Genomic DNA, 23,166 nt, shown 5'->3' with positions numbered 1-23,166 from the left:
TTCTGTTTACAATTAGAAAGCAAGTAGCATAAAAATACTATTCAGTTACCTAATGGTAGTAAAATAATATATACCAAGGCTATACACATCTGTTCATTTAAAGAGTTTCCACACATAAATATTTATATCCCCATCTCTGACTATTAAAGAGGTGTTAACATTGAAATATTAAATTCTATAAATTATCTAACCTAAATAATAAACACTGAACTCAATCTAAACGTTCATCAGTAAGATAATTACATTATGGTGTATTAATATTCTAGAATACTTAGCTGTGAGAAAGGATTAGACATGGAATATAAACAATTTCAAAATAATTATAAACTGGATTTAAAAAGTACAGAAGTGTGTATAATTCTTCATGCAAAAATATTTTTCAAATAGCTACATTTCTGAATATGCAATATATGCATAAAAATGTTTCTTGGGAGAAAATAGAAAAAAATTGTTAACACTAGGTAAATATGGAAAAGGAAAAGGATACTGGAAGAGAGTAAAGGAGTTTTCTTTTTTTTTTGTACTTTTCTGTAAGCTTATAAAAAATATGTACATATTAGTTTAATGAAGATATTTTGCTAATATTTTTAAAGAGCCAAAAACACAAAGAGAGAGGAAGAGAGGGCATTATATCTAAAATTCTAGTTTGCCTAATTACTGTATTATGAAGGTTGACTCAGTGTACCACACAACTCTCACTCTGAAAGAAAACAAAAAGGATGCACAGTCCATTTCTAATCCATTAATAATCTCTACAGTCTGATAAACATAGAAAGGAAATAAAATAACCAAACACCACCTCACTTAGAAAATAATTCAAATGTCAATATAATTTATAGCAAATGACAATGCAACAAAACATTTCTGTATTTCCCTTTTTTAAATTAGATATCTTTATTTTAAAAAATATATATATTCCCCTCTTAATGAAATATTTATAATAAATTCAATCTGTATCAGAACATAAGACACTTCAAAGGAAATATATAAAGTTTATCCTTAAATACGTTAAGTATAAGTTTGGCTCTTTCTATAACTAAAAATAAGGTGAAGACCTTACTGAAGATTTTTCCAAAGAGAATTATAAAAATATCACATTTAATAAAGTAAAAATAATAGTATATTGGGCTTTAATATTTAGTTAAAATATTACTCTCCATAGCTCAATCTTTAACAGAACAAAAAAAGAGAGAACATTAAGAAAAACTAGTCAAGTTCATATTGATTATCAAATAGACTTAAAATTTCTCAAGAAAATTAGAATCTATCTACTTCGTGCACATCCCAATGAGCACAATATACTAGCATTAGCAAAACTAAAGGAAGCAACTGTGAAACATTTAAGACTCTCTCTCTGTAAAATCATGATGAGATTCATCTTTATAATCTAGAGGCCTCAAATATATGTACAATCCCAGATATGCAGCTTTAAATCTGAACATTCTTTTGGCCCATGGTTATAACTACAAGACATTGTCTATAATACTGTAAAAGCTCAAAAATAAATTAATTAGTTATTAATAAAATTATCAGAAATGCTTAAATGGGGAAAATCTTATTGTACCATCATTACCTAAGACATAAGGGGAAATAAGGTGAAGGGCACAAGGGAGTCTCTCTATACTATTTTTGCCATTGCATGTGAATCTATAATTTTTTTTAAGTTAAGGGAGAAAACAGAATAATACCTTCTAAAAATTGAACCAACCCACTGTCTTTCTAAAAGAGTTCCGCTTCTTGCATTTCCTAACTCACCTGACATGAACCACTATTCTTCTAGTAGTAAATTATATTATATCCCTAACCGGTTTGGCTCAGTGAATAGAGCATCATCCTGCAGACTGAAAGGTCCAGGTTTGATTCCAGTCAAGGGCATGTACCTTAGTTGCGGGCACATCCCCAGTAGGAGGTGTGCGGGAGGCAGCTGATCAATAGTTCTCTCTCATCGATGTTTCTAACTCTTTATCCCTCTCCCTTCCTCTCTGTAAAAAAAATCAATAAAATATATATAGTTTTAAAAATTATATTATAACCACCTCCTGCTTCCTCTTTCTCCTCATATCACATCTAAATAATCCTTAATTATCTCTCTAATAGTTTTCAAATCTTGCCCCTTTTCCTCACGGCTTTAATTCAGGTCGTCATTTCTTTCAGGGGTAACAAAAGAGGTTCCCAACTACTTTCCTTGGCCTTACTTTTACCCCATTCCAAACTAGTGTCCACATGGTACCCTGATTACCTTTCTAAAATAAAAATAACTCTCTTTCCTCTGAGCTTCAAGATAGTTTCTTTACATTTACCTGACAAGGCCCCCACACCCAAGCTCTATACTCTACATTCCAGCTACACCAAACTACCTAGTATTAGAAATAACTATGTTAATATCTAGAGAAAACTGGCAGATTTAACCCTTATATGTATTACTGTTCTCTGCCAACATCCCTAAAAGAATGCTGTAGGATGTGTTTTTAAAGACCTATAATCGTAAGTATAAAGACAGCATAAGATAAAAATCATCTCATTTTTGAAAACTGGGAAAAAAGACAAGTGGCTACTGACTTAGCAGACTCAGAAAGCCGAATCTCAAAGCCAGGAGCTTTGAAAGGGAGGTGTTAAAAATAAGAGGTTCTTTAGAAGGTGTTTAAAGAACAGTCTGATGCCAAATCTCATCCATGTGCACAAACAACTGGCTCTCCCTGGTCCAGAACAGAGCTGGCCGTTTATTCTCTTGTAAGGTACAAGAAGTGGTCTCAAGACAGGGAGACACCAGGCAATCAAGAGCTTATTACATTAAACAGGCAGATGTAATATGTAAACAGGCATGAGACTGAAGGATCTTTCACTGAAAAAAGATCTCAAAAACATGGACCATGTCCCGACAAAACAACCCAGCTAGATCATCCTAAAAGAAAAATCCACTATCAGCAAGTTTCTCATACGTACACAACCCTTCCCATCAGCTTTTAGTTCCCACTCCTAAATTTATACAGACAAAATGCTGATATAGTTCTTGAAATTGGGTGATGGTAAGTTATCTAAGGATTCACTAGACTGTTCTTCCTTCTTTTATATATGCTTCAAATTTTTAAAAACAAGAAGGGGAGGAAAAAATAAAATATAATATCATAACCTAGAACCCAAGAATATGAGTTTCCAATTTGAAATATCCAAGTGTCCAGAACAATGGGATACAAATATACCCACATCATCAGGAAATTTAAAAAAAAATTTTTTTTTTATCCTCACTCAAGGATATTTTTTCTATTGATTTCTTAGAGAGAATGGAAGGGGGAGGAGGGGAGAGAGAGAAAGAGAAAGAGAAACAAACATCAATGTGAGAAAGATATCAATTGGTTGCCTCCCACTCATGCCCCACCCAGGGCCAGGATAGAACCTGCAACCGAGGTACATATCCTCATCAAAAAAAGAGATAATCTTTGAAGATAATCACAAGAATTACAGGGTAGACAGAAAGAGATGCTAGGCCAGACACTTATTAAAGAGAAACTGCATTTTTTAAAAATTTGTATCGTCCAGCAGGCATAGCTCAGTGGTTGAGCATCAACGTATGAACCAGAAGGTCACAGTTTGATTCCTGGTCAGGGCACATGCCTGGGTTGCAGGATTGATCCTCAGTAGGTAGGGGGCATGCAGGAGACAGCCAATCAATGATCCTTTCTCATCATTGATGTTTCTCTCTCTCTCCCTCTCCCTTCCTCTCTGAAATCAATAAAAGTATTTTTTTTTTCAATTTGTATCACCATTCATCTATCTAAAACTGCCTTAGACAAAAATTTGTAACTGTAAAACCCATCCATAAATATTTACTGAACAAATGAGTTTATGTTTCAAAACATATCAAAGTGGCTGAGAAAGGTTTTTCTAAACTAATAGTAGAAAGGGTATTTTTAAAACTTATTAGAACATTTAGAGTAGAAATTCTTAATTTAGAGAAAGATCCCCCATTGGAAAAATCTATCAAACTCTGAAGCAAAGGCAGTAAAAATCACTTCAGCATCCATACACTCAGAGACAGTCTTGGGTTAAGCTCTTCTCTCATCATCAGACTATAATTCATTTTCAGTTCAAATGAAAATTAGAGTCTCATTCTTTTTCCCTCAAGTTTAGGTTCCTTATATCCCAAGAAACCAGAAACACCAATCAGAAAGGATATATGCACCCCTATGTTCATAGCAGCACAATTCACCATAGCTAAGATCTGGAAACAGCCTAAGTGCCCATCAGTAGATGAATGGATTAGAAAACTGTGGTACATCTACACGATGGAATACTATGCTGCTCTAAAAAGGAAGAAACTCTTACCATTTGCAACGGCATGGATGGAACTGAAGAGCATTATGCTAAGTGAAATAAGCCAGTCAATGAAGGAAAAATACCACATGATCTCACTCATTCATGGATAATAGAGACCATTATAAATTTTTGAACAATAATAGATACAGAGGCAGAGCTGCCTCAACAGATTGTCAAACTGCAGCGGGAAGGCCGGGGAGGGTTGGGGGGCAGGAGGTAGGGGGGTAAGAGATCAACCAAAGGACTTGTATGCATGCATATAAGCATAACGAATGGACATAAGACACTGGGGGATAGGGGAGGCTAAGGGACTGTCTAGGGCGGGGGGGGGGGGGGGATGGACCCTTTGTATTACTTTAAGCAATTAAAAAAAAAAAGTTTAGGTTCCTCTCTACCTACTGCACATCCCAACACTTCAAGTCAAGATGTCTAAAATCAAATTCACTCCTTCTCTCAAAAGCAACTCACCTGTTCTTCTGCCTTTCAAATTTATGAAAGGGAAAATTTTTATTTTAAATTAAGGAAAAGGAGTAAAAATGAAGTTTATGCAGAAAATCACTGCATAACAAGGAAGCAGCCTGCAAGGTACCATGGGCTACAAACATTGTGGGTTCACCATCACTGAGAACCACTACATCTAACGAAAGAAATCATCTCTAAAAAGTAGAGGAAAATTTTCTTATGTCAAAAATGTCCAAAGTAAATATACAAACAGTGTTTTAAAAACTGTTTAGATCACACATATAAGACATAAAATGTGAGGCCTTTCACTAACATTAACATAAAACACATGCAAACAATGAAAAATTTTAAAGAAGAAAAAAATACTGAACTAAGAAACTGTAAAGAAGTATCTTACCTGAACAAGATGAATAAGCGTTGTCAGAATAGCACATCTCAGCATATTGTGTTCTTCACTCTGCTTCCACAGAAGAGGCAAATACTGCACCAAACATCCTACATACGGCCGTATCTATCACAACAGAAGTAGGGGAAGTAAAAGAATTCTATTAGTAAAAAAGGCAACTTATCTTAAGAAACAATGAAAGACCTATTTAAGTCCCAGAGAGCAAATATTTAATATATACTACATGTAATATAGTAAGCATATATCCTTTTATTTTTTTAAAATATATTTAATTGATTTTTTACAGAGAGGAAGGGAGAGGGATAGAGAGTTAGAAACATCGATGAGAGAGAAACATCGATCAGCTGCCTCCTGCACACCCCCTACTGGGGATGTGCCCGCAACCCAGGCACATGCCCTTGATCAGAATCAAACCTGGGACCCTTCAGTCCGCAGCTCTATCCACTGAGCTAAACCGGCTAGGGCAAGCATATATCCTTTTAAAGATAAGTCAGACATTACATAGACACAGAGCTCTTTGGTACTTGACCTTATATATCTAACATATATGTGTGTGTGCTTGTGTGTGCGCGTGTGTAAGTGTATATGTGTGTGTATGTATGTATATGTGTGTATATGTGTGTGTGTGTGTATATATATATACTTCTTCACCCGAGGACATGCTTTTATTGATTTCAGAGAGAGGAAGGGAGAGGGAAGAAAGAGAAACATCGATGTGAGAGTGCAACATCAATTGGTTGCCTCGCACACACACCAACCAGGGATCAAACCCACAACCTGGGTATGTGTCCTGACTGGGAATCAAACCCACAATCTTTCAGTGTACAGGATGACACTCCAACCAACTGAGCCACATTTGCCAGGGCTATGGTAAATATTTTAAAACAGTTACCAAATGTGTTACATGAAATAAAATTTAGGAATATGAAATAATATATAAAGGCCAGTTATTTCTTTAGAATTTAATAGAGAGATGCTGTTATAATCTCCTTCTTTCTTTCTAAAACAGCTTACTTAACTGGAAATACATTGTTTTAGAAACAGTTAGCATTTATTCATTCATTCAACAATTATCTGATAGCATCTTCCAAGTATCAGGCCCCAAGCACAAGGCACCAGAAAGAAAAGGATATAAAGCTACACATACAAACCCTTACAATGAGAAAGGGTTAGTGCAATGGTGAAGGTGTATAGGAGGTACAGTGGAAACACAGAAGAAAGAATACAACTGTTAAGTCCAGTTAACCAGTTTTGAAAAATATACCCTGAAGCACACAGCACAGCTTGACAGTGAACCTCATGGAAAATAAAATGGATCTACGCTGAAGCTGGACAGTGCTCCAGCTCTAGGCTTACAGTCATAATATTTGGAATTGTTCTAATGAGTGTCCTTGATGATAAAACAAATAGCAGACCTTTAGCTTCAGTGCTATCTATTTCAATCCCATGGATTAAAATTAAAAACTGCTACCAGAAAAAAAAAAGAGTGTTTCTTTATTCTGCTTATGAAACAGCATACAGTGAAAGGGTAGCAAAAAAAATTACAGAATCTGAGTCCTTCACATCCCACCCCAGAAGGTAATGTACAGAAAAATAAGTTAAATATTTGTTCGGCCCTGGCCAGTATAGCTCAGTTGGTTAAGCATTGTCCCATGTACTGAAAGGTCGCCAGTTCAATTCCCAATAAGGGCACATACCCAGGTTGCATGTTCAATCCCCAGTCCAGGTGAGTGCAGGAAGCAATCAATCGACATATTTCTCTCTCTCTCTCTCTCTCTCTCTCTCTCTCTCTCTCTCTCTCTCTCTCTCTCTCCCCCCCTCCCCCACCCCCTCCATCCCTCCCTCTCTTTAAAACAAATACATACACACACACACACACACTGAGTGGCCAGATTATTATGACCACCCCATCAGTACAATGAAGTGAATTAGTTATACAAATAATAATAAAACCTTGAGAGTATTTCCTTAGGAAGTTTTCAATATTCAGTATTTTTGTAAGTGTCAATGAAGTACTGATGGGGTGGTCATAATAATCTGGCCACTCAGTGTATATTTAATATTTGTTCAAATACTTCAGTGAGATAAAACTGACTATTAAGAGATTCTTTATTTATATTACCTTATTTTCAAATTTGGAATCAAACTATTATAATAAATAGTATGTGCTTAGCTCTTAATTTTGCTAAGTGCCCTATCTCAAACAACATACAAATTAGCTTATAAAAGCATGCCATTTAATATGTAAAACACAAGTTTCAAAATACTCATTTATACTCATCTAAAAACAGCACGTTCTACTGATAAGGAAAACCAGTTTTGGTATGGAACAAGTAGAATACTTTTCAAGGAATGACAGAAAGAAAGTGTAAGCGACGAATTATAGATGGAGTAGGTAATAAACCAAAGTACCCAGTTACATTTGAAAGTCATAAAATATTTACATTCCAATCTTAGATATTCATTAGAATATATGATGTGCTAAATTAAAACTAATGCTTCAAAACAACTATTCCAGAAATCACCCATAGAGTCACTGTTGCAAAAGTCCAAAACAGGGCTGGTGATGATTAGAAAACAGAATGTTGACATGAAAGTCAAATACATCCCTCTCTATGGGTAGGATGAGGAAGGTTCAAGGTATATTACTGGGGCAACTGAGGAAATCTGAATATGGACTTGATATTAGACAACAGCACTGAATCAATGTTAAGTTCCCTGACTATAATTATGGTTTTGATTAAGAAGATGGAGAGGGAAGACAGCGGCATAGGTAAACACCTGAACTTGCTGTCGCACACAACCACATTAAAACTACAGCTAAAAGACAGAACAAACTATCATGCAGGAACACGGGAAGGCTGGCTGAGTGGAAGTTCGACAACTAGAAGGAAAGAGAAAAGCGCATTGAGTCTGGTAGGAGGTGCAGAGGTGTGGAAGTGTAGAGGAATGGAGGTGTGTGAAAAGGGGCTGGCAGCTGGGTACGCTGTTGTCTTTTTCAATCAGGAGGGAGATACAAGCTCCCACTGCTCTGAACTCCAGTTCTGGGCGAGAATTTGGGGACCCAGACTCATATGGAGAAACTGGACTGTCTGGCATAGGGCCAGAACGTGAGGGCGGCTTTCTCGCAGAGGTGCTTGCAGTGGTCATTGTTCCTGCACAGGAGCGCTGAACACAGAGACGCAGGGACCTCTCTGATGCAGGGTTGACTGGCAGCCACTGCTGTTTGCTTTGCCCTGGTGATTCCCTGAGACCCCGCCCCACCCAATTTACAACCCCACCCAAGCTGTGCGCAGAGGCTTTTGCATACAAATTTAAAAATCTGACATATACTCTACTACACCCTAACATTAGTTTTCATGATTTAAAACAAAATTACCTGCATGTTGACTCTTTCAATCACACAAGAAAGGACATGTAAAACATGCATCTTTGTGTCACATTCTGTAACTTGCTGCAGTAACTGAAAAAGTAGCGTGAACATGGTTTCCAAATACTGCAGGTCAAAAGAAAAAATGAGGTTTGAAACAGAAATGTAAGACCTTTAAATACAGACAGATAGAAAAGAAATAATGTCAAAGCAATAAATAAAAGACAAAATCTTAGCATTACCTAAACAACTTCAAACTATTCAAGTTGTGAATTTTAGAAATTTTTTCTTTATGGCTGCTAAATGTGTCTGTTTTAGAATTTCATTCATCCACAATGCTTTCAAAAGAAAACTATATCTAAACATTTTCTATTTAAATTGTATACTGTTAACAGTATCTTGTCATTGCTCTTCCACATATGCCTGCTGTTGTGCAAGATCTATTCATTAGAGTAAAAGGAATACCAATTATGGCACTTACATACCAGCTGCCTGATATGGACCTTAACATATGCTTCATGAAGATGAAAATTTTTGTATACATTCTTATAACTGTAAGAATGACAGAATATCTCTTATTCAAAAATAGAAAAATATCCTATGTCTGGCTATTAAAGCCCATATTATAAAAATTATAGCAAGTATTAACAAATCACAGGACACCAGATACATAAAATACTTGGTTCTTTCAGATATTTGGTTCCTTTTTATACAAATTTCTTAAACATGTCTTTCATCAAAAAATACCTAATCATTCTTTGAGCAAAGAAAAATCTCTGCTCTACAAGTTCCCCCAGGAAATATAGAGATTTTATCAAAAAACTAGTGGCCCGGTGCATGGATTCATGCACACTGAAAAGAAATTAATTAGAAGGTGGCCGGCGAGGTAGGACTGGGTGAGGCAGGCCGGACATGCCCTGGAGCCAACCTCCCGCTGCCCCTGGGGTGGTGCCACAGCTCGAAGGGCGTCTATGGAGTAAGCGGGGTCCCTCTGGCAGGTGGGGTCCCTCAGCCTGGCCTGCGGGAATCAGGCCAAAACCGGCTCTCCGACATCCCCCAAAAGGATCCTGGAGTGCAAGAGGGCACTCTGCAAAGTTGCTGTCATACAGAGTGTGGAACGAAAACACAGTGTGCTGCAAACCAGATTCAGGGCCAACAATGCCCCAGCAACAATATAACCCATGGCCGAAGGTGGAATCGCACGGCCCCGTAAGGAACTGGGCTCCCTCCTCTCTGGTTCCAGAGTGTGTCACCTGAGAGGCACCACTGCCAAGTCACCACAGCTCAGCAGCTCCTGCATTGAGTGTCTGTCCCCTGGTGGTCAGTGCGTGTCATCCCTACCGGCCAGTTAGACAGTTGCTTAGCCTTTTATATATATAAATTTTCTTCCTTTTTTGGCATAGCCAATACTCATGAGCTATTTATTGATTTTATTAAATGTATTGGGGTAATATCCTACATAATAAAAAGGTAATATGCAAATCAACCGAATGGCAGAACAAATGGTCGCTGTGACGCACACTGACCACCGGTGGGCAGATGCTCAATGCAGGAGCTGCCCCCCTGCTGGTCAGTGCGCTCCCACAGGGGGAGTACCACTCTGCCAGAAGTCGGGCTCATGGCTGGCGAGCACAGCGGTGGTGGTGGGAGCCTCTCCCATCTCTGCAGCAGTGCTAAGGATGCCCAACTGACAGCTCCTGGACTGCGAGAGGGCACAGGCCAGGCTGAGGGAACCCTGCCCCCAGAGTGCACAAATTTCGTGCACCGGGCCTCTAGTTTGTTAATAAGATCATATAGGTTTCAAGTATTGATTTCGATGATACATGATTACCCACTACCCAAAGTCAAATCATCTTCCCTCACCATGTTTGGCCTCCCTTACCCTCTGGTAACTACCATACTATTGTCTGTCTATGTCTCTGAGTTTCAGTTTTATATCCCATGTATGAGTGAAATTATATGGTTCATCGCTTTTCTGACTGACTTATTTCGCTTAGCATAATAAGGTCTAAGGTCAAGGTCTATCCATGTTGTCACAAATGTCAGTATTTCATCTTATGGCTGTATAGTATTCCATAGTTTATATGTATCACAACTTTATCTCATCATGTAGCAAAAGACACTTTATTTCCATGTCTTGGGCACTGTGAATAATGCTACAATGAACATAGAGGTGCATATATCTTTGCAAATAAGTGTTTTCAAGTTTTTTTGGGTAGATACCCAGAAGTGGGATTGCTGGGTCACACAATAACTCTATTCTTAATTTTTTTGAGGAACCACTAATAGTGACTGTACCAGACTATATTCCCACAAGCAGTGAATGAGGGTTCTGATAATAGCCACTCTAATAGGTGTGAGGTGGTATCTCATTGTAGTTTGATTTACATTTTCCTAGTAGCTAGTGAAGTTGATCATCGTTTCATATGTATGTTGGCCATTTGTATGTCTTCTTGGAAGAAGTGTCCATTCCCATTTTTTAATTAGATTGTTTGGGGTTGAGTTGTATGAGTTATTTATTTTGGATATTAACCCCTTGGCAGAGCTGTTGTTTGCAAATACCATCTCCCATTTGATTGGTCGCCTTTTTGTTTTGTTGGCAGTTTATTTTGCTGTGCGGAAGCTTTTTAGATGGAGACAGACACATTCATTTATTTTGCCTTCATTTTCCTTGCCTTTGGGGTCAAATTCATAAAATCTTCTCTAAGACCAAGGCCCATGAGTTCAGTACCTGTTTTCTTCTATGGAAATTATCCTTTCAGATCTTATATTTTGGTCTTTGATCCATTTTGAATTAATTTTTGCATATAGGGACAAACTGTCGTCTATTTTCATTCTTTTGCATGTGGCTTTCCAATTTTCCCAGCAACATTTATTGAAGAGGCTTTCTTTTCTCCATAGTGTGTTTTTGGCTCTTTTGTCAAAAATTATTTACCCATATACTTGTGGTTTTATTTCTGGGCTCTCAAATCTGTTTCATTAGTCTGTGTGTCTATTTTTCTGCCAAGATCATGCTATTTTGATTATTGTTGTGGAGTCAGATAGTGTGATACCCTGCTTCCTTCTTTTTCTCTGAATTGCTTTGGCTATTCGGGGTCTATTGTTCTGATTTCTTTAAAAATTGACACTGAGATTTTGATGGGGATTGCATTAAGTGGGTATATTGCTTTGGTTAATATGGCCATTTTAACTACTGATTCTTCCAATCCATGAACACAGAAACCTTTTCATTTCAAGAGATTGTGTTTTTCACTCTCTTTTAATAATGCTTTGTAGTTTTTAGTATATAAGTATGTCATATCCGTTGTTAAGTTTATTCCTAGGTATTTTATTCTTTTTGTTGCAATTGCAAAGGGAATTGTTTTTTCATTTCTTTTTCTGAAATTTTATTGTTAGTATATAGAAAAGTAATGAATTTTTTATACATTGATTTTGTATCCTGCAACTTTACTGTATTTGTTAATTGTTTCTAAGAGCTTTTTGGTAGAGAATTTAGGGTTTTCTATATACAGAATCATTTCATCTGCAAAAAGTGACAGTTTTACATCTTTATTCCCAATTTGGATGCCTTTTATTTCTTCCTCTTACCTGACTGCTCTGGTTAATACTTCCAGAAGTATCTACACTAATAAAAGGGTAATATACTAGTTACACCAGACATCTTCCGGACAAAGCCACGGTGGCGGGGGCCAAGGCAGAGGCAGTTAGGGGCAATCGGGCCGGCAGGGGAGCAGTTAGGCAGCAATCAGGCCAGCAGGGGAGCAGTTAGGGTGTGATCAGGCCAGGAGGCAGAGGCGGTTAGGGGAGATCAGGCAGGCAGGCAGGCAAGCAAGCAGTTAGGACCCAGCAGTCCGAGTGCGAGAGGGACGTCTGACTGCTGGGTTAGGCCCAATCCCGCAAATCAACTTTTAAAAAGTATTCTCTCTGAAAAATATATACATAGGTGGGGTTCCTTGGTCTGGCCTGTGGGGATCGGGCCTAAACTGGCAGTTGAACATCCCCCAAGGGCTCCCGGATTGGAGAGGGTGCAGGCTTGCTGAGGGACCCCCCCCACATCCGTGAGTTTCGTGCACCAGGTCTCTAGTGTTGAATAAGAGTGGTGAGAATGGATATCCTTATCTTATTCCTGATTTTAGAGAAAAAGCTTTCAGCTTTTCACCATTAAGTATGGTATTAGCTGAGGGTTTGTCATATACAGCCTTTATTATGTTGAGGTAATTTCCTTCTATACCCATTTTATTGAGTGTTTAAATCATAAATGGATGTTGTATATTATTAAATGCTTTTTCTGTACCTATTGATAAGATCATGATTTTCTTCTTGCCTATTCCTCTTAGAACAACTACTGCCCCAATTTTACTAATATATTTAACAAGTCTTACTGAACACCAATTATATTAAAATACTACACTGTGTGCTCTTAAAAGACCATGCTGGGTGCTCGGAATTGAGAAGAATAAAAAGATGAGTAAGACTTAGTATTCTGCTTTTCAGGTAATTTGCAATCTAGTGTAAGACAGACATATATACCCAAAAAAGCACAGGGGGATAACCTAAAGAGTAAAAGTAACAGACACATCTGAAACTAAATTACTTGATGTTTTATAACTGCGACAAAAGCAAGTTTAGAACTCAGCTCCAAAATAGATGATGAGACAGTTAAACAAAAAAAGGCAGAATAACGCAAACTGTTTGAAATGTAAGTTACCAACTACTTCCAAAATAATTAAATATATTTTTAAATTCAGCTTTAATAAATAACTTATATTTAATTCCAGCTACAAAATAACACTTAATATTCAAAACACATAAGCAAAAATTGTTTTAAAACTAGAAATATTCTTACCGGTAGAAACTGATCCGTTCTAAACTCAAAATCATCAACAGGTAAAGAGTAGTTAAGGAATACTGAAAATATATGACATTTATCAGGAAAAAAATATATTTAAACCAACTATAATAAACCAATCAAAAATTACATTTTAAATTACCTCATAAATTGATTTAACAAAATAATTAACAATTTCAAAGTGTTAATATTCTTCACAATGAAGTATTTTAAAATTCTTTTAAGGATATTTAACTTCAGGGTTGTAGCTGTTTCAATACGGACCTAAAAGAAAGTATATCATGAATTTTGAGTCATTCGAGAACTACTAAACATTATTTATACTAAATGACAAAAAATTTATTCCAAGTAACTTTCTTTACTCCCTTTGTTAATATTAAAGTCACAGAAAATATTAATATCCTATCTAATAAAAGAGTAATATGCAATTTGACCATCACTCCAACACATAGGATGGCCTCCCCCATGTGGACACAAGATGGCCACCACAAGATGGCAGACAGGAGAGGGCAGTTGTGAGAAATCAGGCCAGCAGGGGAGGGCAATTGGGGGCAATCAGGCCTGCAGGGAAAGGCAGTTGGGGGGACAAGGCCAGAAGGGGAGGGTAGTTGGGGGCGACCAGGTCAGCAGGGGAGGGCAGTTAGGGGCGAACAGGCTGGCAGGGGAGGGCAGTTGGGGGTGACCAGGACAGCAGGGGAGGGCAGTTGAGAACAACCAGGTTGGCAGGGGAAGGCAGTTAGGGGCAATTGGGCCAGCAGGGGAGCAGTTAGGCATCAATCAGGCTGGCAGGCAGAAGCGGTTCGGGGCAATCAGGCAGGCAGGCAGGCAAGCGGTTGGGAGCCAGCAGTCCTGGATTATGAGAGGGATGTCCCAGATTGGAGAGGGTGCAGGCCTCCACTCCCCTGCACGAATTTCGTGCACCGAGCCTCTAGTCTAAAAGTAAAATGACACTCTCCTTATTTAGTAAGAGCTAAAGTGCAAAATACACAGAGTATAAGAAAAAAGAAGCATTTAAAATGTGACAAGTAAAAATAAGAACAAAAATTAGCTCTTCCTGAACTATTAAAAAAAAAAAACAGAAAGCACTTACCACATAGAGACAAAATGAATTTCCCAGTGATTCATTAATGGGGAAAAAAATCAGAACTTGAATTTATAGAATAACGAGTTGGAGAATGTGACATATAATTGGTAAGAGAGAGTCTAACAATTCCTAGAACACTAGTTGTTCAATAAATAAATGATAAATACATGCAAGAAAAGAAAAAATCCTGTCTTAACAAGACTCTAACCATGACTTTTCCACAGAATAAATTCAGATCTTCTGAAGGAAAATGAAATCCTATGTATCCAGAACTAGATCCAGACCATGAACTCAGCCTATGAGTTTAGGCCATATAACTCCAACTGAAACCTCAGAAAACTCCTGAAAAGATAAAAAGCTAATTCCATGTTGGGGCAAACAAGTGCCATCAAGATATCAGAAACTGTGGAAGGATCCTAAAAAGCATGAGAGCAACAGAGAAAGGAACAAGAAGAAACTACAGATTGATATTACTTCCAAAGAACACTACTACAAAGATAAGAGTATTCAGACACTTTTATGCACCGAATCAGTGGGAATGAGCCCTAGGGTAATAAGAGTCAGGATGGCTGATTTGAGTTCTGGACCCCAATAATGCCTGACCACTTCTACAGCCTGCCCATAGCAGTGAAAGTTAATTCCTCACACTAAAACAGTAAGCGTGGTACTGAAGCCAGAAAGAAATGGCACTTTTTCAGGGACATAAGGCCACAAGGAAAATGTAAATAAGGAGGACATAAAATAATACCCTTGAAAGAAAGTAATCTGCTTGAGAAGAAGAATAATGATTTCATAATCTTTTATCCCTATTTCATAATTCTTTCAATAAATATTTTCTAAGACTTGACTCCATAAGAGATAGATATTATTTATAGAATGGTACCATTACTAGTTGGAACTGCTTGTAGTACTATTTTGTACTCTTCTGCAATAAAAGTAAGATCACTCAATTACACAACTTTATGTATTTCTTCTGAAATACATAGGTAAATAAGTTTCCTAAAAGGATAATGGGCACCTTCAATTTATTTATCTCTTTTAAGAAAAAGAATTCTAAAGCTCATTTTCATATAATACAAATACCAGACATATCAGTACAAACCCAAAACTGACTATAGGAAACTTACTAAATTAAGGTTTCCTTTCTTCCTGGTTTCAGAATGGCCTCATTTTAAAAAAGGAAATTTTTTATTCATCTCAGAGAGAGGAAGAGAGAAATAGAAACATCAATGATGAGAGAAACATCCATTGGCTGCCTCCTCCATGCCCCCTATTGGGGATCAAGCTCTCAACCCGGAGAATGTGCCCTGACTGGGAATCCAACCGTGAACTCCTAGTTCATGGGTTGATGCTCAACCACTGAGCCACACCAGAAGGGCCAGAATGGCCTCATATTTTGATGTCAAACACAGATTTATTTTTTTTATTTCCTTTGGAAATTACATTCACTGAACATAAGTAAATTCAAACTTCATTTTGTGAAAACATGCTAGCCTAGATTTTAAAACCTATAGCAGTGTTTTAGAGACACAAGGATAAAAACCAAAACTTTAAACAGAAAGATGGACAAAACTGGGAGATCCATTGTGGGAAACTGTTTATTGTCTTCACTATCTGATAAGCATAGACAGAGAACCCCCCCCCCCAACCCCCCGCCCCAAGGCTGGGTGCCTCTGAAGCCCTAGCAGAGGTCTGAGCTAGGCGCCACCTCTGTTTGTCTAGACCAGCCTTGGGCAAACTACGGCCCAGCCCGGGGGATCCAGCCCGCTTGAAATGAATAAAACTAAAAAAAAATAAGACCTTACCCTTTTATGTAATGATGTTTACTTTGAATTTATATTAGTTCACACAAACACTCCATCCATGCTTTTGTTCCGGCCCTCCGGTCCAGTTTAAGAACCCATTGTGGCCCTCGAGTCAAAAAGTTTGCCCACCCCTGGTCTAGACAGTGGTAGCTGAAACAACTCCCCCATTTATTATTATGTAAATCCTTGCTGATGGGCTAGTCTGCCTATTGCAGGGGGTCACCTGCCTAAGGGCTATGCTATGGGTGCATCCCAGAATCAATAAAAGCTTGGTGAGGCCTGAGCACGGAAGGAAGTCCTTCCCCTTGAATTGGACTTGCCCGCATGGTCCCCCAATATTTCCAATTATCTCTTGTCTTTTCATTTTCATTTGTGTGCGCCTCTGCTCCCAGTTCCTGAACCCTGATCCACTCAGGACGTGGGAAGGAAACACTCAACAATCCATAAAAGGCACAAGAGCGGAAAGATAGGAGAATGTCAATGCACCTTGTGTAAAATACCTGTCCAGATATCAGCTGTACCTCTCACAGTGCATTCAGGATACCCTAGCAGTGGTTCTCAACCTTCCTAATGCCACGACCCTTTAATACAGTTCTTCATGTTGTGGTGACCCCCAACCATAAAATTATTTTCGTTGCTACTTCGTAACTGTAATTTTGCTACTGTTATGAATCGTAATGTAAATATCTGATATGCTCTATGTGTTTTCCGATGGTCACGACCCACAGGTTGAGAACCGCTGCATAGTCATGTACATACCACTAAAAATCTCATAGCTGCCTGACGACCTTGAAAATTCGCTATTTCTATGCTGGTAAACAACACAAAGATGACCATTTCTTTGCCTGATAGACAACTGCAGCACACCCTACCTCCAAACTATAAATTTTCTGACTGAACCACAGTTTATATTTTAGATAACCTCTCACAAGGTTCAAAAAGTACACTAAAGCAATTTTTTTTAGTAATTTACTGCTTGTTTTATTGAAGGATCCACAAATAGCCCAAGTAACCCTTTTCAAAAATTACTTGTAATTTCCAAAATTGAAAAACATAATTGGCTGTGAACATTACAACCTAAAGAAACCCAACATATATCAAATATACTGATCAAAGAATCATCTGGATCCCTAAGAAAAGAAGGTTCCTCTGGCCTAAAATTAAGTCATTTTTACACTGATAATAGGATCCTCAAATATGAAACTTGCCATAAGCATTGCATCTGCTAAGAAACTTGTTCTAAGATAGATAGATGTAAAAGAGCATATAGAAGATGTTTTTTTAAAATGGATTTTTCAATAAAGCATTGTAGCATTGTTGTCCTATAAAAAACATAATGAAAATGGAACCTTACTTCACATCACATTCAAAAATAAATTCTAAATAGAATAAAGAACCAGGGGGACAAAACCAGATATATTAAATAAGAAACAAATTAAAATAAAACAGAAAAAGAAAATCAGTAAATCTGCATTAAAATCAAAAATTTCTGATCAATAAAATGACAACAAAATGAGAGTGGAAAGATATAGGGAACCTGGCCAGGATGGCACAGTGCTTGAGTGTTGACCTATGAACAAGGAGGTCACAGTTCGATTCCCAGTTAGGGTACACGCCTGCAATGTGCACTCGGTCCCCAGGAGGCAGCCAATCACCAATCAATGATTCTCTCTCATCACTGATATTTCTATCTCTCTCTCCCTTTCTCTCTGAAATAAAAATACATTAAAAAAATAGAGAGAGAGAGATTCAACTGCACTTTTAATGTTTTATTTCTTGAATAAAATATTTAAATATATATGAAAAATTAGTACAATGAAAATATGTAGGGAAAATATGGAAAACTGAATGGTGAGAATATAGGTGGTTTGTTATATTGGTCACTGAATTTTTCTCTTTTCTTGATATAATTCTTAACTTTTAAAAAGTAAAAAATTGCCCTAGCCAGTTTGGCTCGGTGGATAGAGTGTCGGCCTGTGGACTGAAGGGTCCCAGGTTCGATTCCGGTCAAGGGCATGTATCTTGGTTGTGGGAACATCCCCAGTGGGGGGTGTGCAGGAGGCAGCTGATCGATGTTTCTCTCTCATCGATGTTTCTAACTCTCTCTCTCCCTTCCTCCCTGTAAAAAAATCAATAAAATATATTTTTTTAAAAAAGTAAAAAATTAAAAGCCTACCTTAAAGATGAATCAGAAATAAGCTTAAAGTAGCCATTATGCCTAGATCAAATTTTGGTTTTATAAAATTTGGATATTTCATACTAATAAGTCAAATTTCTAAAAACTGAGGAAAATTATAAAATTTCAAATAACCAAGAAAATTCATTCAATTTGCATTATATTCCCTGAAATCAAATAATAATGTTAGACAACCACATCAAAGCTACAACTAAAAGACAAAACAAATATCATCCAGAACCACGGGAAGCCTGGCTAAGTGGAAATTCTACAACTAGAAGGAAAGAGAAAAGCACACTGAAACTGGTAGGAGGTTTGGAGGAACAGAGGCGCACGTGGAAACAGGCTGGCAACTGGGTGCGCTGTTGTTTTTTTCAATGGGGTGTGTGTGTGGGGGGGGGGGGGGATACAAACTCCCGATTGCTCTGAACTCCAGTTCCGAGCGAGACTCTGGGAACCCAGACTCATATGGGGAGAAACTGGGCTGTCTGGCATCCAGCTGGAACACGGGGGCGGCTTTCTCACAGAGGTGCTTGAAGCGATCATTGTTCCTGCACTAGGCCACGGGACAGAGAGACCCTGGGAGGAAGAGCAGACTGGCAGCCATTGTAGTTTGCTCTGCCCTGATGATTCCCTGAGACACCACCCAAGCTGTGAGAAGAGGCTTTTGCATATGAATGGCCTGTTCTTTTGCAATCTAAAACCTAACAAACTGCTGCTGGATCAAAGAGCGCCAAAGCTTCCAAAAGAAGCAGCCTGCATTGCTTCACAGCTGGGCCTCATCTGGGCACTTCCAAACCCCAAACAAAGAGGAGGAATATGCAGATCTCTCTATAGCTCCTGCTGGGTAACCTCAGGCAGTGGCTGACTTTGCACCTCCTTGGAGATCCAAGAGCCAGTGTACCCAGTGGACAGAGTGAAACCATACCAGAGAAAAACTCTTCACATCCATAAGCGACACACTCAGGGAGCAGACTCAGTGTGCACCAAAGCCCCACTGAAGCAAGTCCTGCTCCATAAGGGTGTATCCAGCACAGCAGTTCTCCCATTGTAGACACAGACGGTCCTAACAGCCAATTGGCCTGGTGGTCAATTCCTCCCAGTGATACCAATAGCAATCAAGGCTTAACTACAACAAGACTGTGCACACAGCCCACAAAGGGGTGCACCAAGAGTGTCCACCTCAGGTAATTAGGGAGGCTGAGCCACTAGGCTCTATAGGACACCTAGCACACAAAGCCACTCTATCAACATTTTGGGAAGCTGCCAAAATGTGGAGACAAAGAAACAGGTCACAAACGAAAGAAATGGAGGAAAGCAACCTACTGGATATAGAGTTCAAAACCACAGTTATAAGGTTACTCAAGAATCTTCTAGAAACCTCTGAGAAATTTAGTGAGACCCTCGAGGATATGAAAAAGGACCAATTAGAAATTAAGCATACACTGACTGAAATAAAGAATATTATACAGAGTTCCAACAGCAGACTAGAGGATCGCAAGAATCAAGTCAAAGATCTGAAATACGAAGAAGCAAAAAACACCCCACCAGAAAAGCAAAAAGAAAAAAGAATCCAAAAATACGAAGATAGTGTAAGGAGCCTCTGGGACAGCTTCAAGCGTACCAACATCCGAATTATGGGGGTGCCAGAAGAAGAGAGAGAGCAAGATATTGAAAACCTATTTGAAGAAATAATGACAGAAATCTTCCCCTACCTGGTGAAAAAATAGACTTACAAGTCCAGGAAGCGCAGAGAACACCAAAAAAGAGGAATCTAAAGAGGACCACACCAAGACACATCATAATTAAAATGCCAAGAGCAAAAGACAAAGAGAATCTTAAAAGCAGCAAGAGAAAAACAGTTAGTTACCTACAAGGAAGTACCCATATGACTGTCAGCTGATTTCTCAACAGGAACTATACAGGCCAGAAGGGAGTGGCAAGAAATATTCAAAGTGATAAATAGCAAGAACCTACAACCAAGAGTACTCTACCCAGCAAAGCTATCATTCAAATTGAAGGTCAGATAAAGAGCTTCACAGATAAGAAAAAGCTAAAGGAGTTCTCACCACCAAACCAGTATTATATGAAATGCTGAAAGGTATCCTTTAAGAAGAGGAAGAAGAAGAAAAAGGTAAAGATACAAATTATGAACAACAAATATACATCTATCAACAAGTGAATCTAAAAATCAAGTGAATAAATAATCTGACGAACAGAATAAACTGGTGAACAGAATAGAATCAGGGGCATAGAAAGGGAGTGGACTGACAATTTTGGGGGGGAAGGGGTGTGGGAGGTAAGGGAAGAGACTAGACAAAAATCGTACACCTATGGACGAGGACAGTGGGGGGGTTAAGAGCATGGGGTGGGGTGGGAACCAGGTGGAGTTGAGCTATGGGGGGGAAAAGGAACAACTGTAATAATCTGAACAATAAAGATTTATTAATAAAAAATAATAATAATGTTAAACTTTCATGAAACTATCAGAGATAAAGATATACTCTATCAGTGTCCTCTGATGTTATAAAATTTATGGAGTCCCAGTCTAAAAATATATATAAACAATTTCTCAATTTGAAGTTTAACATAGGTTAAAATTATAATAAACTTATAACTCTTTTAAGACATTGAAACAACATACCACTAAGTCTTGGTCTTGAAGTAAGTTACAAATTGCCTCATATAACATGGGTCTTAAGTCAGACTTGAATTTCACAGAAACCCACTGACCGATGAGCCAAATCACCCTGCGTCGCAATGGCTTATACCTAGATAGGAAAAAATAATTAAATTAGAATGTTAAATATTTTAAGAAATCTATTTCACTCAGCATATTTCATCGTTTAAATATAAAATAGTATAATATAAAGCAACCTACATTCTTATGCAAAAGATTTAAAGCTACTTCTAAATGTACCTCAGTACAAATCCTAATAATAAAGCACTGGTTAAAAAATTTAAAACTTCTTAGGCAGATATACTATAAATCTGATTATTTTGTTTTAAAGAACTATAACCTAGATATGGACATAAAAAACATGTCTGGGGATTTCAAAATGGCGACAGAGTAGGTGGGTCTTTCTTTGTACCCCCTCCCAGAACCAAAGTGGAAATAAAACTAAATTGGGTAACATTTAGCCTAAATTACCAACTGAAGACTAGCTGAAGAGGGGACTTTTAACAAGGAAGGGCAGAAAGCAACTAGAGACTGGTAGGAAGGGCGGGATCATGAGAGGAGCAAGAGTATATGGAACAGACTGACCAATGTCGGAATGGAGAGGGCGACTATATAAAGGAAGGTGAAGATATTAGCTAAAGAACATATATGCATAGCCCATGGACACAGACAATAGTGTGGAGAAGGCCAAGGTAAGGGGGACAGGGACTGGGTAGAAGTGGCAAAGGGGGAAAAGATGGGGAATATCTGCAATAGTGTCAACAATATAAAATTTAAAAAATATATAAGGTGTCCCAAAAAATATATACACACTTTTAACAGCTGATAACTCTCTTAATTTTGAAAATGAAGTGTATATTAATGACTTTATAATCATTCAAAGTGTGTATATCAGCTAATAATTCACTTAATTTTGAAAATGAACTATATGTTAATAAACATTGACTTTATAAATCATTAAAAGTGTCTATACATTTTTGTCGGGACACCCTGTATAATTAAAAACAAAAAACAAGTCCATTTCTGTTCCTCAAGCAACCAAAAACAGTTATTTCAAATAGGCACAACTAGCTAATATCCCAAACCCTGAGAATAGTTAAGCCCAATGAGTAATAAAAGCACTCCTGTTTTTCAATTCCAATTCTGTTAATCACCTAAATATTATATTTCTAAAAATGTGAGAGATTTCTAGGCTTATAGGAATACTATATAAATTTAACATTGATTTCAGCTAAACTCTTTAATTTTGTTAATGGTGTTCCACTACAGAATTTGACTCAGATTATCAAAAAATAATGATTTATATTTTAAAAGTTGTAGAACATTTGCAGTAACATGTACATACATTTATTTTCTGTGGTTATCTTTGCCAAAGGATATGACAGTCTTTAGGCAGTGATAAAAATCACAAAGCTATAATTATAATCAACTGCATCTAAGAATTTCATCCACAAAGTCTCTTCTTCATAGTATAATAAATCATAGTTACAAAATATTTACTTCTGGGAGTAAATGGAAAAAGTGAATGAATATATCACATTTTTAAGAAAATTACAATCTTATAAGATGATCAATCACATAGAATTACTCATCAAAGATGCAAAATGTGTAAGTATCCCTGCCCTCAAAAACTTTATCATACACCTAAAAGAATTAAAGAATGCAAAGCTCTATACTAAAATTTCAGAAAAGAAAAAGAGAACACTGGGAAGAGGGAGATGAGATCTGAACAGATTTTAAGATATAGAGTATTCTGGGCAAAAAGCTGGAAAAAAATGCCAGTTCAATGGATATGAACTGTTTGAAGAAAGTGAGAGGTGGAAGTAAACAACACTTTTATAGAGTTAATGAAGGAACCACAGAACCATCAAATTTGGACTGGTATCTTTAAGATTACCACATTCAACATTCTATTTCAGATAAAAAGAATAAAATTTTGAAAAGTCAAATTGCAAGATCATAGTCACTTCTGGGCAGAATTAAGATTGGGGGTCAGCCTGGCCGGTGTTGTTTAGAGCAT

At 37.6% G+C, this 23,166-nt stretch overlaps 1 protein-coding gene across 1 annotated transcript in view; it reads right to left on the bottom strand.

The window, feature by feature from the left end:
• Positions 1 to 23,166, bottom strand: part of IPO11 (importin 11) — a 134,999-nt gene that overhangs the window by 65,926 nt on the left and 45,907 nt on the right. Inside the window, exons 16-20 of the mRNA XM_081089105.1 lie at positions 21,111 to 21,237; positions 13,632 to 13,665; positions 13,399 to 13,439; positions 8,562 to 8,678; positions 5,174 to 5,287 (exon numbers count right to left, since the gene is read on the bottom strand). Coding sequence (XP_080945231.1) covers positions 5,174 to 5,287; positions 8,562 to 8,678; positions 13,399 to 13,439; positions 13,632 to 13,665; positions 21,111 to 21,237 — 433 coding nt within the window. The remainder of the gene's footprint in view (positions 1 to 5,173; positions 5,288 to 8,561; positions 8,679 to 13,398; positions 13,440 to 13,631; positions 13,666 to 21,110; positions 21,238 to 23,166) is intronic.

The sequence above is a fragment of the Myotis nattereri genome, assembly GCF_964212035.1.
Source record: "Myotis nattereri genome assembly, chromosome: 4".
NCBI classification, from domain to species: Eukaryota; Metazoa; Chordata; class Mammalia; order Chiroptera; family Vespertilionidae; genus Myotis; species Myotis nattereri.
The sequence above is the reverse complement of the archived record's forward strand: the minus strand, read 5'-3'. Positions and strand labels throughout refer to the sequence as shown.